Below are 13,662 nucleotides of genomic sequence, written 5' to 3'. Positions count from 1 at the left end.
TATTCCCTGAGACTATTCTTCAACCAGTTCTCCTTAGGGCAATAAATAAACTGGCATATAGTTTATGAGATGGTGTCCTTAAAGTTTGGAGCTTGCAAATTGCTTCACCAGCACTAAACACCTCTTTTAAGTGACCAGATTTAGTCAAGTTTTTGAAGCAGAAGGATTTGAAGATAAGATTCTGTTTCCACTGAACGTTTATTAAGTATGAACTTTGTACCAGGAGTTGTATAAGATGTGTTTATGTCACCTCATTCTGGCCTAAGAGTAATACACAGGTGCTTAGTCTGTCTATTTTATAACTAAAGAAATGAGACTCGAAATGAAACCCTTGTACTCTTGAGAACTTTGCCCTTGATCCCCTGTTAGTTGCAGAGTCTGAACCTGAATTCAAAGCCATTGACTTGAACTCTAAGACTCCCTGGATCCACAGTGACCCTGTTCAGAGGCACCTGTGAGCCCCAGCCTGAATGGCTGCTGGTCTCTCCCTGGCTCTTTGCATCCTGAGAGCATCATCATGACCTTGGAACCTGACACACGTCTCTCAGCACAAGAGTGTTTTGGAAGCTGGGTGGTGGGTGTCACAGTGATGGTCAATGTTTCAACACAACTCATACTCATAGACATTCACTTCACCAAAGACCAAGGGGACATGGCTCATTACTTTAAAGAGACTCTACTTTGGTCTTTCCCCCAGAGAATAGGGAATAGCCATAACTTGAGCCCTAGGCTTTCCAGAACTGGCTTTCTGCTGCTTCTGGACCAGTTTTAAATTCTGCCACTGTTAAGTGTTGTCCCTCTCTCCCTGCCCATAATCTGCATGTTGTTAAAGATTGCCTACTCCCTAGAGCGTTGGCCTGAGAAAAGCATGAATCAAAGGTGCATCTGCTGGGGATGGCTGTTGGAGAGGAATCCTGAGTGTCACAAGACCCACTGTGACCCTATGGTCCGTACAAGGATCTCTTTCCCTCATATTAAAACACACTTAGGGGTGCTGTGGAACACCCCGGACCTCTATGCCCCAGATTCCAGACCATTGATCTCCACATATGGAAGAGATATGGCCTGGGATGAGGATCCCCTTGGGAGAGAGAAGCAGCCTGGTCCTGCATAAGTTTTATTAAGTTTATTGGTGAGACACAGGAGGCAGAGAGGTAAGGCCTAAACAAGGACAAGAACTCTCATAATGGAGGGCACAAATCCCTTCATGAATGGGATCAATCTTCAAGGCTACTCCCAGATCTCCATACCTGCAGGGGCCACACAAGATATAAGCTATAACCTGGTCTTTCACCTGAGCCAGTGTTGCTGTAACAGGAGACAGTCCCCGTGGATCTGTCAGTGGACCTATACTCTCGTGACCCCATGGAGCTTGTAGCCAAACAGCCAAAGCCAGGGCATGGAGGGGATTACGACTGAGGAGAAACCTTCCTCCAGGGGAAGCATGCACGCCAGAACAAGGTCTGAGCCGTCATTGTTGGCAATGCTTCAGGAAGGGGGGTCTGAGTTAGGGGGTCTCTCAGTATGGAAGCAGAAAGATGGGATAGAATCCTGATTCTAGATTGAGAAAGACTAATGTAGGATGTAGAGGAGAGGAAATGTCAGTGGCAGAGGAAAACAAAGAGACCAGGAGAAAGGTGAGACAGGAGTTTCCTGGAGAAGGGAGTCCAGAGGAAAAACAGGGTGAGGAGGACAGCTGGAAAATGGACTTTTGCTTTATCTTGTGGTCTTCTTGGCAGGGGAGCTCAGAGCCGAGGTCTTCCCCTGGGGTTCCTTGAACTCGCTTACACTCCCCAGCCTGGTTTTGGCCTCCCCGCGAGGGCTGCAGTTCCCACTGCCAGTGACACAGCCCCCCGGCAGCATGCCATAGCCCCCTGAGACAGAGCTGGGCCGGTAACCGTAGCTTCCAGTGCCGCTGAAACCAAAGCCGGCCCCAGCACCTGTGGTCCCCGCCGTGGTGCTGCTGATGACCGCTGTGGGGAGGCAGAGAGGAGTGATAAGTGTATGTCCCCAAAGAGGCCTGACCCCAAGTCCCCTCCAGTCTCCCAACTGCATCTAGCATAGATGTCTCCCTCTTAAGCAAACAGTTCATATCAACTGTGGACTCTAATGACATGCTCAATGCCTGAGTGGCTCAAGCTCTGGAAAAAATAGCCCAGATCCCAGATCCCAATTTGGGCACCTTCTCATTCTTTGGACCAACAGGAATAGCAAGAGCTTCCCCCCAAAGCTTCACATAAGCCAATAGGTCTTGCATTTAACTTCAGAATACATTCTAAATTTTTTTCAAAGAAATTCCTAATTGCCCAAGTTAGGGAAGATTTTGCCGGCCTGTTTTAGAAGGAGACCAGGCTAAAAGCTACAGAGTCAGCATTAACACAGGTGGTGCAACCCTGTGTCTGTGCACCGGTCTCCACTCTCAATGAGGAGGTAGACTCGGGAAGCTCACAGCTTCTGTCATGTAGGAAAGCCCGTGTGGGAAGGCAGAAGAAGGCAGGCTGGGAATTTCATCCCAGCACAGATGAGATTTCTGGGGAAGCGGTCCTGTGAAATATCGGAATATGATGGGAAGGGGGCAGTGGGAGATCCATAGAGGAAGAGACAGCAGGTCTCAGCAAGTAAGGCGATGGTGACCATGGTGATCTACCAGGCAGAGCCCAGGCTGTTCCATGGGGGCCTGGCAGTAGGTACCTGCTTACTTCTTATTCAGTGATGGGCTACAAATATTCCCTCAGAGGTGTGAAATACTCACAGATGCTCACAGAGTTGGTGTATTCTCCAGACATCCTGTGCAGAGAGAAAAGTGTAGGTGAATCTCCAGTGTGTGGAATCCGAGCTCCCCACACCACAGCTTGAAGTCAGCAGGCAGCCTAGCCCAGCCTCCAGCAGCCACTCCAGCCAGCCAGCTGGCCTCGGTGTACCTGCAGTCTCTGTGACCCCCACCCAGAAGGCTACTCTTCCCACCAGAGATGTGCCAACATGCAAACCTGTGGCCCCCCTTGGAGTCCCTCCTCTGTGCTTCTCTTTATCCCATTTGTTCATTCCTGCAAGGCTAGTGCTGGAATAAATACATGTGTGGAAATACTGGCATCGGAAGTGCCATTAAGTGTCTTTAATCGGACATTAATGTCTGATTTTACGACCCGTAACTTCTCCCCTGTGAGTCTCAGTAATATGGTGATGTTCAGTTAGAACAAGGTTTTCCCACACTAATGCTTCATATACACTTGTCTGACTGCTGTTTTGAACATGTACTGTTATATATTTAGTGCTTGTCATCGGCTCTGTGTTTTATAACCAAAAAATGCATTTTTCTTAAAAAGAAGTTATATATCACCAGGGTAAATAAAAAGCCAATGCTACCTGACCAAAAAAGGTGAAAAAAAACAGTGGTAATAAAAATAAATACAAAGATAAACTCGAAATGGATAAAAGACCTCAACGTGAGATAAGAATCCATCAGAACCCTAGAGGAGAATATAGGCAGTAACCACTTCAATATCATCCACAGCAACTTCTTTCAAGATATGTCTCCAAAGGCAAAGGAAACAAAAGCGAAGATGAACTTTTGGGACTTCATCAAGATCAAAAGCTTCTGCACAGCAAAGGAAACAGTCAACAAAACAAAGAGGCAACCCACAGAAAGGGAGAAGATATTTGCAAATGACAGTACAGACAAAAGGCTGATATCCAGGATCTATAAAGAACTTCTCAAACTCAACACACACAAAACAGACAATCATATTAAAAAAAATGGGCAGATGATATGAACAAACACTTCTCCAGTGAAGACATACAAATGGCTATCAGACACATGAAAAAATGTTCATCATCACTAGCCATCAAGGAGATTCAAATTAAAACCACATTGAGATACCACCTTACACCAGTTAGAATGGCCAAAATTAACAAGACAGGAAACAACATGTGTTGGAGAGGATGTGAAGAAAGGGGAACCTTCCTACACTGTTGGTGGGAATTCAAGTTGGTGCAGCCACTTTGGAAAACAGTGTGGAGATTCCTCAAGAAATTAAAAATAGAGCTTCCCTATGACCCTGCAACTGCACTACTGAGTATTTACCCCAAAGATACAGATGTAGTGAAAAGAAGGGCCATCTGTACCCCAATGTTTATAGCAGCAATGGCCACGGTCGTCAAACTGTGGAAAGAACCAAGATGCCCTTCAACGGATGAATGGATAAGGACGATGTGGTCCATAAACACTATGGAGTATTATGCCTCCATCAGAAAGGATGAATAGCTAACTTTTGTAGCAACATGGACAGGACTGGAAGAGATTATGCTGAGTGAAATAAGTCAAGCAGAGAGAGTCAATTATTATATGGTTTCACTTATTTGTGGAGCATAACAAATAGCATGGAGGACAAGGAGAGATGGAGAGGAGAAGGGAGTTGAGGGAAATTGGAAGGGGAAGTGAATCATGAGAGACTATGGACTCTGAAAAACAATCTGAGGGTTTTGAAGGGATGGGGGGTGGGAGGTTGGGGGAACCAGGTGGTGGGTATTAGAGAGGGTACGTATTGCATGGAGCACTGGGTATGGTGTAAAAACAATGAATACTGTTACGCTGAAAAAAATAAATAAATTTAAAAATATATATAATGAAAAGAAACTAATTTAAAATTTTTTGGCTAGATATTATTGTCTGCCAGAGGCTCTGAACCTGAGATCTACTGTCTCTTTATTAATAGGGATATTTGCAATGGTCAGGACACAACAGCAACAGCACCACACTGAGACTTTCTCCCGTCCTACTCTGGAAAGTCATAGGAGAAATGAAAAGGACATCACCATCTCATTCACTGACTGCTGCTGTTTCAAGCTGCTTGGGGTTGACGTGAGAAGTGTCTCCAGGCCCTCCAGCAACTTCTCCCACACTCTGGGAAACTGAGTCGGGAGATTCCAAAAGTTCTTCCACCCCCAACATTCTAAGAGCCCTCCCACCACCCACCTGCACTCCTCGCCCTCCAACAGCTTGCGGTAGGTGGCGATCTCCACGTCCAGGGCCAGCTTCGTGCTCATGAGCTCCTGGTACTCGCGCAGCATCCGGGCCAGCTCCTCCTTGGCCTGGTGCAGGGCGGCCTCCAGCTCGTCCAGCTTGGCCCGGGCGTCCTTCAGGGCACAGTCGCCCCTCTGCTCGGCATCAGCGATGGCCGTCTCCAGGTTGGCACACTGAGGGTCAGGAGGTAGTATCTTCCCATGAATTCTAGGGCTCTCTGGGCCTCCCCTGACCCCTCACCCAAATGAGCTGACTGTGGTCAGACCTTCCTCTATCTGACCCCACTTCCTAAAGCAAAGCCACATTCATGGTGAAGAAGTCCTGCCAACGTGGGTCAGAGAGGATTGTTACTCTCTGCTAGCAGGCTTTCTGAAAAGACCCTTCCAATTGTTCCAGACTCAGATGGGAGGTTAAGTGTTGGGGATGAGACCAGGGGGTCCATCTGAGAAACCAGGTTCTGAGATGGAGAACCAAGAGCAGGAGAGAGGCCCAGTGCAGTTACGTGTGATAAGCAGTTCACTCCTCCCTTGGGAGATAAGCCAGGACCCGCCAAAGCCCCTTCACCTGCTTCTTCACACTCTCAATCTCCGAGCGCAGTCTTTGGATAAGTCGAGTCAGTTCAGAGATCTCATTCTTGGTGTGTTTGAGGTCATCCCCATGCCGGCCGGCCACTAGCTGAAGCTCCTGGAACTAGGGGGACAGGGAGCAAAGTAGAGACCTCAACTCAGGGCCTGGCTGAGCTCAGCCTGGCAGACTGTGCTTTTGTCTTCAGGGTGTGAGGGGTGGATGGGGGACCTCAATCTCACCAGGCCTACCAACAGCCTCTCACTCAACCATCCACTCATTGAATATATGTTTGCCTTAAGCACAGTCACCTCACTGATGGTTAGATTTGGCCATAAGAACTCTTGAAAGCCTCTACTCTCTGCACTGCAACTTTAAAACACTCAACTCCAACTATGATGCTCCTCTACACACAGCCCTTCAAAGTCAAGGTCAAATTTAAACTATGAGCACGGCATCAAGGTGTTCTCAGGTTTGTCATCCACCAGTCTCTCCAGACTCCTTTCTCATTGCTCTTGCCCTTCATCTACTTGTCTGTACACCTGTGCCAACAGTTCCATGTTCCCTAAATGTCCCCTGTGCTCTCAAGTCTCTGAGTCTTTGCATGAGCCACTACTTCCACCTGGAAAACCCTTTCTCATCCATTTTCATCTTTTCCTTAGCTATTTCCAACTCAGCCAGGGCAGAGTCACTTCTTCCAGGAGGCCTTCTTTGATTTCCCAGTTGGGTGTCCTTCTATTTCCATAACTCCTGGCACTCCAGTCCATAGATCTTACCACACTGTACTACAAGCACAACTTTCTGTGTTTTCCCTGTCAAATTTAGCATGACTGGATGGCAGGGACCTGTTTTCTCTGTGACTTCTTCCTCTTCGTAGCTCAGCTGGGTCCCAGGCTACTGGAAGTCTTTCCGGTCATGAGGAAAAATTCAGAACTCTGGTGGCTGTGCACTGTTTCTCTCTGCTCCTGGTACTTGGCCTTGGGGGTTGTCATATCTGACCCTAACAAGGTCCTAGGTTCAGGATTCCTCTTAAAGGTTCCAGGTCCCCTACAAGGCAGGGGGGATTCTCACTATGATCCTATGTTTTATCTTTGGTGCTAATCTTGGGATGATAAACACTGGGGCAAAACAAGTGGTCTTTTCCTGCTTTTCTGCAATACTGTGTGAGCAGGATGGCTCCCCCTACACACCGACAGAGAGGGAGGCACTAACTTCCCCAGTTCAAAGCAGTATCCTTTTGAAGCCAACAGGTGAGCATCCTTCTCTGTTCCGCTCCTAGCCTACCCCAAATCCTCACTATAAACACTTCTTACCAGAGTCATGTCCTGATCTTTTGTCCAAACACTGTGGAATTAGCAGTCAGTCATCTAGATTCAATCCAGTTCCATCACTTACCAGCTAAGTGAGCTTGGCAGGTTACTGACACCACATGAACCCTGGTTTCTTCATTTTGAGAGGGAAACAATAATAATAAGACCTCATAATTCTATTGTTAGAACTACACTAATGAAACTCTGGTCCTTAAATGCTTACCCGCAAATGAAGAAGTGCCAGTGTCACTTGCTATTTGGTAACCCCAAATAGCAAGTGACCCAAAAATCATGTCTGTGCAGACCGGCCTGACTCCTCTGGAAGGAACCTGGGGTTAGGCACTGACCACTGAAAATCCAGAATGGCTGGGCCACATGGCCACATGGCCATCCCAGACACTGGCTTACAGCAGTCACATGAAGGGATGTGAGGAACTAGAGTCTTGAGTTTGAACTTTTTTTTTTTTTTTTTTTTTTTTTTACATTTTTTTTTTTTAATTTTTTATAAACATATATTTTTATCCCCAGGGGTACAGGTCTGTGAATCACCAGGTTTACACACTTCACAGCACACACCAAATCACATACCCTCCCCAATGTCCATAATCCCACCCCCTTCTCCCAAACCCCCTCCCCCCGGCAACCCTCAGTTTGTTTTGTAAGATTAAGAGTCACTTATGGTTTGTCTCCCTCCCAATCCCTTTGAACTTTTATCAAGGATTAAAGTTGTGGTTGCCTGGGCCTTGAAAGCCTCCCTTCCTCTCAGCCCTGCTGGCCACATCCTTCTGTCCTTACAGTGTCAAGGAGGCAGGGGGAGGGACAAGATAAGTCCTCAAGTGTGTGAATCTCCCCTGAGAAGGAACTCGATAAGCAGCATGGAACAATTAGGAAGCTGTCATCTTGATCTGAGAAACCAAATTATCTAAAGAATTATTTCCCCACCCACAACCCATTAGAGGAGTTAAGATCTAAGGGACTCATACTCCCCCTTTATCCTTTCAGTTGGACTTGAATGAAAGGTAGGAATTACCTGATCTCAGATCACACTCAAGAGACCCCCTAATTTATTGTAATTAATGAGGGAGTTGAGATGCTAACTACCTATGTTTTGCTCCCTCTCAGACTCAGTTCAAAACCCTCTGCCTCCAGGAAGTCAGTCCTGACCTGCCCCACCTGGTCCCCTAACCTTTGTCTGCTCAACATCCCGGACTCTGTCTGTGCCACATTCATTTGTGCTTGGCTGTAGATGTCTTCCCATGGCTGTCCCAGTCTAAGTAGATCAGTCTAAGAGCTTCATCTTCTCCGCCTTTTGGGTTCCCCCCAGCACCCAGGACAGTTCTGTGCTCCCAGCAAATGTGTGGGAGATGGTGGGCCATGGACTCCAGGGAGGTGTGCAGCCCACCTTGGTCTGGTACAGTGCCTCAGCCTCAGCCTTGCTCTTCAGGGCAATCTCCTCATACTGAGCACGGACCTCAGCAATGATGCTGTCCAGGTCTAGGTTCCGGTTATTGTCCATGGACAGGATGACAGATGTGTCGCTGATGTGGGACTGTATCTGAGCAATCTCCTACATGGGAAAGAAGGAAATATGAAATGCCTTTTGTGTGCAGAGGAAGGTGCCAAGGTGATAGCCCTTTCCTAGCAGGAGATCTCTTAGGCCCTCCTAAATAGATGCAAGATACATTCCACCAAACCCCCCATTGATGTCTCAATACCACATCTGAAAACTGTTGAATGAGTTTGAAGCAGCTCAGGAAGAAAGAAAACAGCCTATATGTTTGTCATTTGAGACAAGTCAGGAGTATAGGAAATAGTGGGGAGACAACCTGGCCACAACACAAGAGACATTAAGGACACAGAAGCCCATATATGCTTGGCCAACAGGTTTGGGCTTGAAGCCAGATGGTCAGAGGCAGTAGAAAGGGTGTGAAGACTCCCTACCTCTGTCTCTGGAGATTCCTTCTCAAGACCCAGGGAGACACCCAAGGTTAAGGGAGAAGACAGGCAGAAATGAGACTATCCTTGCGAAAACCAGTGGGAACCCTGTAAGGACCCATGGCTTCCTGAAGGAAATGAGACTAGGACATCTGGAGGCCAGGCTAGGACTGATGGCACACATCATTTGGGAGCACTGAGATAGAAGTCATGCTTTCCTTTGGTCAACATGGCCCCCGGCATCCAAATGCTGGAGATCCCCTGGGCTCTTAAAGTTACTAAGGAATGAATAACCAACCACTCATTCATTCACATATCCATCCTTTCAGAAGACACAGCTGGGAATAGAACTGGGTGGAGCATTACACCTTCACACAGGCATTTGAAGACAGATCTGGGGGTAGGACTGGGGGATGGAAACTTACCCCTTCATACAGGCATTTGAAGAACTTGATTTCTCCATCCAGAGCATCCACCTTGGCCTGCAGTTCCACCTTGCTCATGTAAGCTGCATCCACATCCTAAAGGAATCCAGAGATGCCCTGACATTGCCATTCTCGAAGCCCAGACAAGGCTCTCCCAGGAACTGGCATCTGAGCACCAACACTGAGATTAGCAAGCTGCCCTCAGGGAATGGAGTCAAGACCCAGAAGGCAGGAACAGGACTTCCACCTAAGACTCACTGCAAGTCTCTGGAACTCCTCTGTGCCCCGTCCAAAATGGAAACTTGTTATTGCTCTATTTCTCAAAGAGAGGGTTTATGAGAGAGTGCTCTCTCCCACGCAGGGGTCATTCAGCAGTCAGAGCCCAGGACAGCCACGGTGCTTTGCCAGAGACAGGCAGAGTTGGAAGGTAAACCTCAGCTCTTCTCAAAGCATGTCCTGTTTCCCAAGCCAAAGTGGACACAACCTGGGCATTGACTATCCACATCTGGGCTCCTGCCCACTCACACCAAATATAAAAAGCAGACAAGCTGATATATTCTAGGTTAACATCAAAGGGTCCCAAGATGTCCCAAGCAGTACATCCCTCCATCCTCCTCTGGCTCTTCTGTTTGAGGTCATTCTACAAGGAGCACAGACCTCAGCCTCACCTCTGTTATCTCCCCTGCCCTCCATACTCCACCGCCTAGGTTACGACAAATATGCACCCCCTCCTCACCTTCTTGAGCACCACAAATTCATTCTCGGCAGTTGTGCGCTTGTTAATTTCCTCCTCGTACCTTCAGGAAAAGCATTGTGGTGAGCAAGGCAGGGTGCGTGTGTGTCCTCATCATGAAAGCAGAAAACTAGTTGCCCACACTATGTCCCATATAGCAGGTATTGTTCCATATCTTTGCAAACCTGTCCAACTCATTAGGACTTCTTAGCTGGTGCTACAGACAGGGTTTTCAAGCAATTCCCTCCCAGGCCAGGGACCAGATAATTTGGGGTCTGGATTTCCCCTGATACCTGGAGAGTAAGTAGGTCCTTCCTCTTCCCATTAAATTTCCAAATCACAAGAACATCCTGGTGTCTCTTTTAGCTGTGATTCCTATGTCACTCCAGCTGCCTGCAACCCCTGTTAATAACTTCACCCCATCTCAAAGCATGAGTCTTAAGGAAGCCAGAACTATCCCCTGGAACAGGAAGAGGGAACATGGCCCAAATGTCCACAACTTGAAAGAGATTAGAGGAACTTCAACTCCCTGCCCTGCTGGGTTGAGGCAGTGGGAGGTGGTTCTTGGAACTTGGGAACCCACTGAGCAAGCTTAGGAGCTGGGAGGCTCTCTCCAGTGGGGAGCAGGAGGGAGCATGCCAAGGAGATGACCACTTGCCATGAAGTCCTCTCACTGCCTGAGAGGCCGACTCTCCACTCTCCAGATTGCCCAGCCACCTAGAGACGGCCTCATCTTGCCTGGATAGGGGAACTCAGGATGGGCCACTCTCATCCAAGCTCCGTGACCCTGAGGTCAGTGGCAAGTGTCCCAGTGCCTGCTGGGAAAGCCCAGCTCTGGCAGGCCAGTCAGCCTAGGTGCAGGGTCCCACTCACCTCCTCTTGTAGTCCTCCACCACATCCCGCATGCTCCTCAACTCCGAGTCCAGCCGCACCCTGTCCCCGGACAGCGTCTCCAGCTGCTTCCGCAGGTTGCTGATGTAGCCCTCGAGGATGGGCTCCAGGTTGTTCTTGCAGTTGTTCAGGTCCAGCTGCTGCAGCAGCTCCCACTTGGTCTCCAGCACCTGGTTCTGCTGCTCCAGGAACCGCACCTGGGACCCAAATCAACAGGTACTCGTTCAGTAGGGAGGCTGTGTGGTTTCCTTTCCTGGACATTGGCTGTGCTGTCCTGTGCTACATTAGCTTAAAGGGTAACCCTCAGCCCTTAGGAAATATCCTTCACAGCCCTCCCCGACCCAGGGCCATTTGTTTGACCAAGGTTCCCTTTCTGGGGACAGCTCTATGAGCAGGCAGGACCGCATCTTCATTTCCTGCTACTCAGAGCTGTCTCCTCTGCATCTGTCTAAAATCCGCCTGGACCAGTATCCACGGGCAGCCCAGGCCACCTCTCTAAGGCAAATCCTTAGACACATAAGCTGGCCTGTCCTGGCCTTCACACTCTTGAACACCCCTACTCAGGGCCTGGTGGTCTGGCCTGTGCTTTGTCTTCTCTTCGTCTCCTCCATCATAGTATCTCCCAGCCCAGTCAGAGGCAGGTACTCAGTTGACTGAGGGTCTTGGGCCTTCCTACACTGCTTTCATGTCCAACTCTCTGATCTCAGAGCATTTCTCCAGGGAAAGAACCAGCATTCTCAAGTTGTAGCCTGCAAAGGCCATACAATTCCCTTGCTCAAAATGCCCTGGTGGTTTTCTATCATCTGCAGGACCGAATCCAAATTCCTCCCTGTGCTCTTCACAATGTGCCCACCCCTTCCTTCTCCTCCTTCACCATTCACCTGACTCTCACAAAGCCAAATTCTCCTCATGCTCCTGACAAGCCTACCATGCTATGTGGGGTGGCTCCCTCTCCCTAGGCTTCCTTTCCCCACCTCCAACCAGTGAACTCTTTCTTATTCATGCTCTGCCACCCTACTCACTGTCACCCCACTGAGCTTCCCCTGCTCCCCTGTGCTCAGGAAGTCTCTGTTTCCCATGGCCTTGTTACCCCGTTGATCCTCAGGGGTTCTCAAGCTCAAGTGGGCATTAGCATCACCTGGGGGCTCCTGGTCTCACTGGAGAGCTCATGATTCAGTAGGTATGAGACAAGGCCTGAGAATGTGCATTCTACACGTGCCCAGGCAATCCTAATGCTGCTGGTTTGGGGAGCACTTTACAGGACCACAGCTCTAGTACATCACTGATCCCCATCTGCCTCACCTTGTACACTGGGAATATTATAAGCTATGAGTCTGTCTTTCAACCAGAATCTGGTTGGTCTGGGAGCTGGTCTGGGTCTCATGAGAGGAGAAACTGAGTCCCATGACTTTATAGATATCTTAGGCTGCCATGGAGTTCTCCATTGTCCAGCTTCCTAGTTTCTTAAACTGTTACTCTCCAACTTTCAACTTTGAGGCCACTTCTCCTGCCTCCTGGAAACCTTCCCAAATCAAACTCCTTGTCTCCTCCTGCCCCTCTGACCAATCCCTACCACCACCAGCCCCTCAGCACTGATTTCAGGTTTGTCCAGTTCTTCCCTGCTCTGTCCTCACCATGTCTGCATCCTGGGGAGTGTCCTGCCTTCCTCTCCTTCAGACAGGGAGCCCCTGAGGGCAGTGAAAGTAGAGGAAGGAAGGGGTTCTATGCTTGGCTTGCTCCAAAAAGTCCCACCTTGTCGATGAAGGAGGCAAATTTATTGTTCAGAGCCTTGATCTGCTCCCGCTCCTGGGTGCGCACTTTCTGGATCTCCGGGTCCAGCTCCACGTTGAGGGGGGCCAGGAGGTTCTTGTTGATGGTGACCTGGTGGATGCCCCCTGGAGGGCACACAGATGGACACACGGGTCCCAGGGCCACACTTCCAAACATGCTGCCAGCAAAGCCACTGGCCCGGCCTCGACCAAACCCATAGCCTCCTGCCCGCCCACTGCCACTGGCCATGTTGAGGGAGATGCTCCGGGTTCCCCCCAGGCTGTAGAGGCTCCGGCTTCCAAAGCCCCCACTGAATCCTTTGCCCCCTGCCCGGTAGGAGGATGAGCTGCCCCCTGAGAGCACTGCTGAGCAGCCACTGAAGCCCCCTTTGGTAGCAACTCCCGACTTGTAGGTGAATTGGCGGTTCATGCTGAGAAGGCCAGAGAGATGGAATAAAGTGCTAATCCTTAGCTGAGATGCAATTCGCCAGCCTACAATCTCGGGCTCCCCATTTATAGGGCTCAGGAGGAAGCCACTGCCCTAATTTGTGGGTTTAGTTTGCCTGGGAGCAAAAAATCATTTTCTCCCAGGAAAATCAGAGACACCAGGTAAATAACTTGAAAACCCCCAAAGTGCTAGGCTTGCAAGGCTTGCTCATATAATTTGAGTCTTATCTAATTAACATGGGATAATTGGCCTGACCAAATTATCCCTAGAAAGATCTTGGTTGAGAGGTTTGTCACAGCCTCAATTGCCCTTCCTCAGGGAGGGGGGAGGCTGGATTGCAGGGGTGCAGAGGAAGACCTTTAATTGATAGCCTCACCTGTGAGAGATCTCACAACTATACCAGGATCAGATCAGGGACCCTGACTGAACTGCTTTTATGTGGTTACGAAAAGACTCTGTGGCCAGGCTTCCCAGGGCTCTTGGAGACAGGAATCCAGGGCCTCTGCTGTGGCCTTCCAGGCAAGTCTTCTGCTTCCCTGTGAAGCCAGACTGCCCTGCACACACCAG

The 13,662-nt window shown here is 49.1% G+C and overlaps 1 protein-coding gene across 1 annotated transcript; it reads right to left on the bottom strand.

Annotated features, from left to right (window-relative positions):
* Window positions 1-1,120: 1,120 nt before the first annotated feature.
* Window positions 1,121-13,115, bottom strand: LOC101670220 (keratin, type II cytoskeletal 73). Its single transcript, XM_004774679.2, has 9 exons — window positions 12,631-13,115; window positions 10,861-11,075; window positions 9,991-10,051; window positions 9,255-9,350; window positions 8,297-8,461; window positions 5,585-5,710; window positions 4,973-5,193; window positions 2,753-2,787; window positions 1,121-1,973 (listed from the first exon to the last, which is right to left on the bottom strand). The coding sequence occupies exons 1-9, from the start codon at window positions 13,075-13,077 to the stop codon at window positions 1,717-1,719; spliced, it is 1,623 nt and encodes a 540-aa protein (XP_004774736.1). The 5' UTR covers window positions 13,078-13,115; the 3' UTR covers window positions 1,121-1,716.
* Window positions 13,116-13,662: the final 547 nt, after the last annotated feature.

Source organism: Mustela putorius, unplaced genomic scaffold (assembly GCF_011764305.1).
Source record: "Mustela putorius furo isolate JIRA1106 unplaced genomic scaffold, ASM1176430v1.1 tig00537227_pilon_pilon_pilon, whole genome shotgun sequence".
NCBI classification, from domain to species: Eukaryota; Metazoa; Chordata; class Mammalia; order Carnivora; family Mustelidae; genus Mustela; species Mustela putorius.
This window is presented reverse-complemented; position numbering and strand designations above follow the sequence as displayed.

Coding starts and splice junctions, on each gene's coding strand:
- LOC101670220 (XM_004774679.2), bottom strand. CDS start 13,077: ATGAACCGCCAATTCACCTACAAGTCGGGAGTTGCTACCAAAGGGGGC. Junction 11,076..12,630: donor TTGCCTCCTTCATCGACAAG/GTGGGACTTTTT, acceptor TTTGGGTCCCAG/GTGCGGTTCCTGGAGCAGCA. Junction 8,462..9,254: donor TCAAATGCCTGTATGAAGGG/GTAAGTTTCCAT, acceptor TTTCCCATGTAG/GAGATTGCTCAGATACAGTC.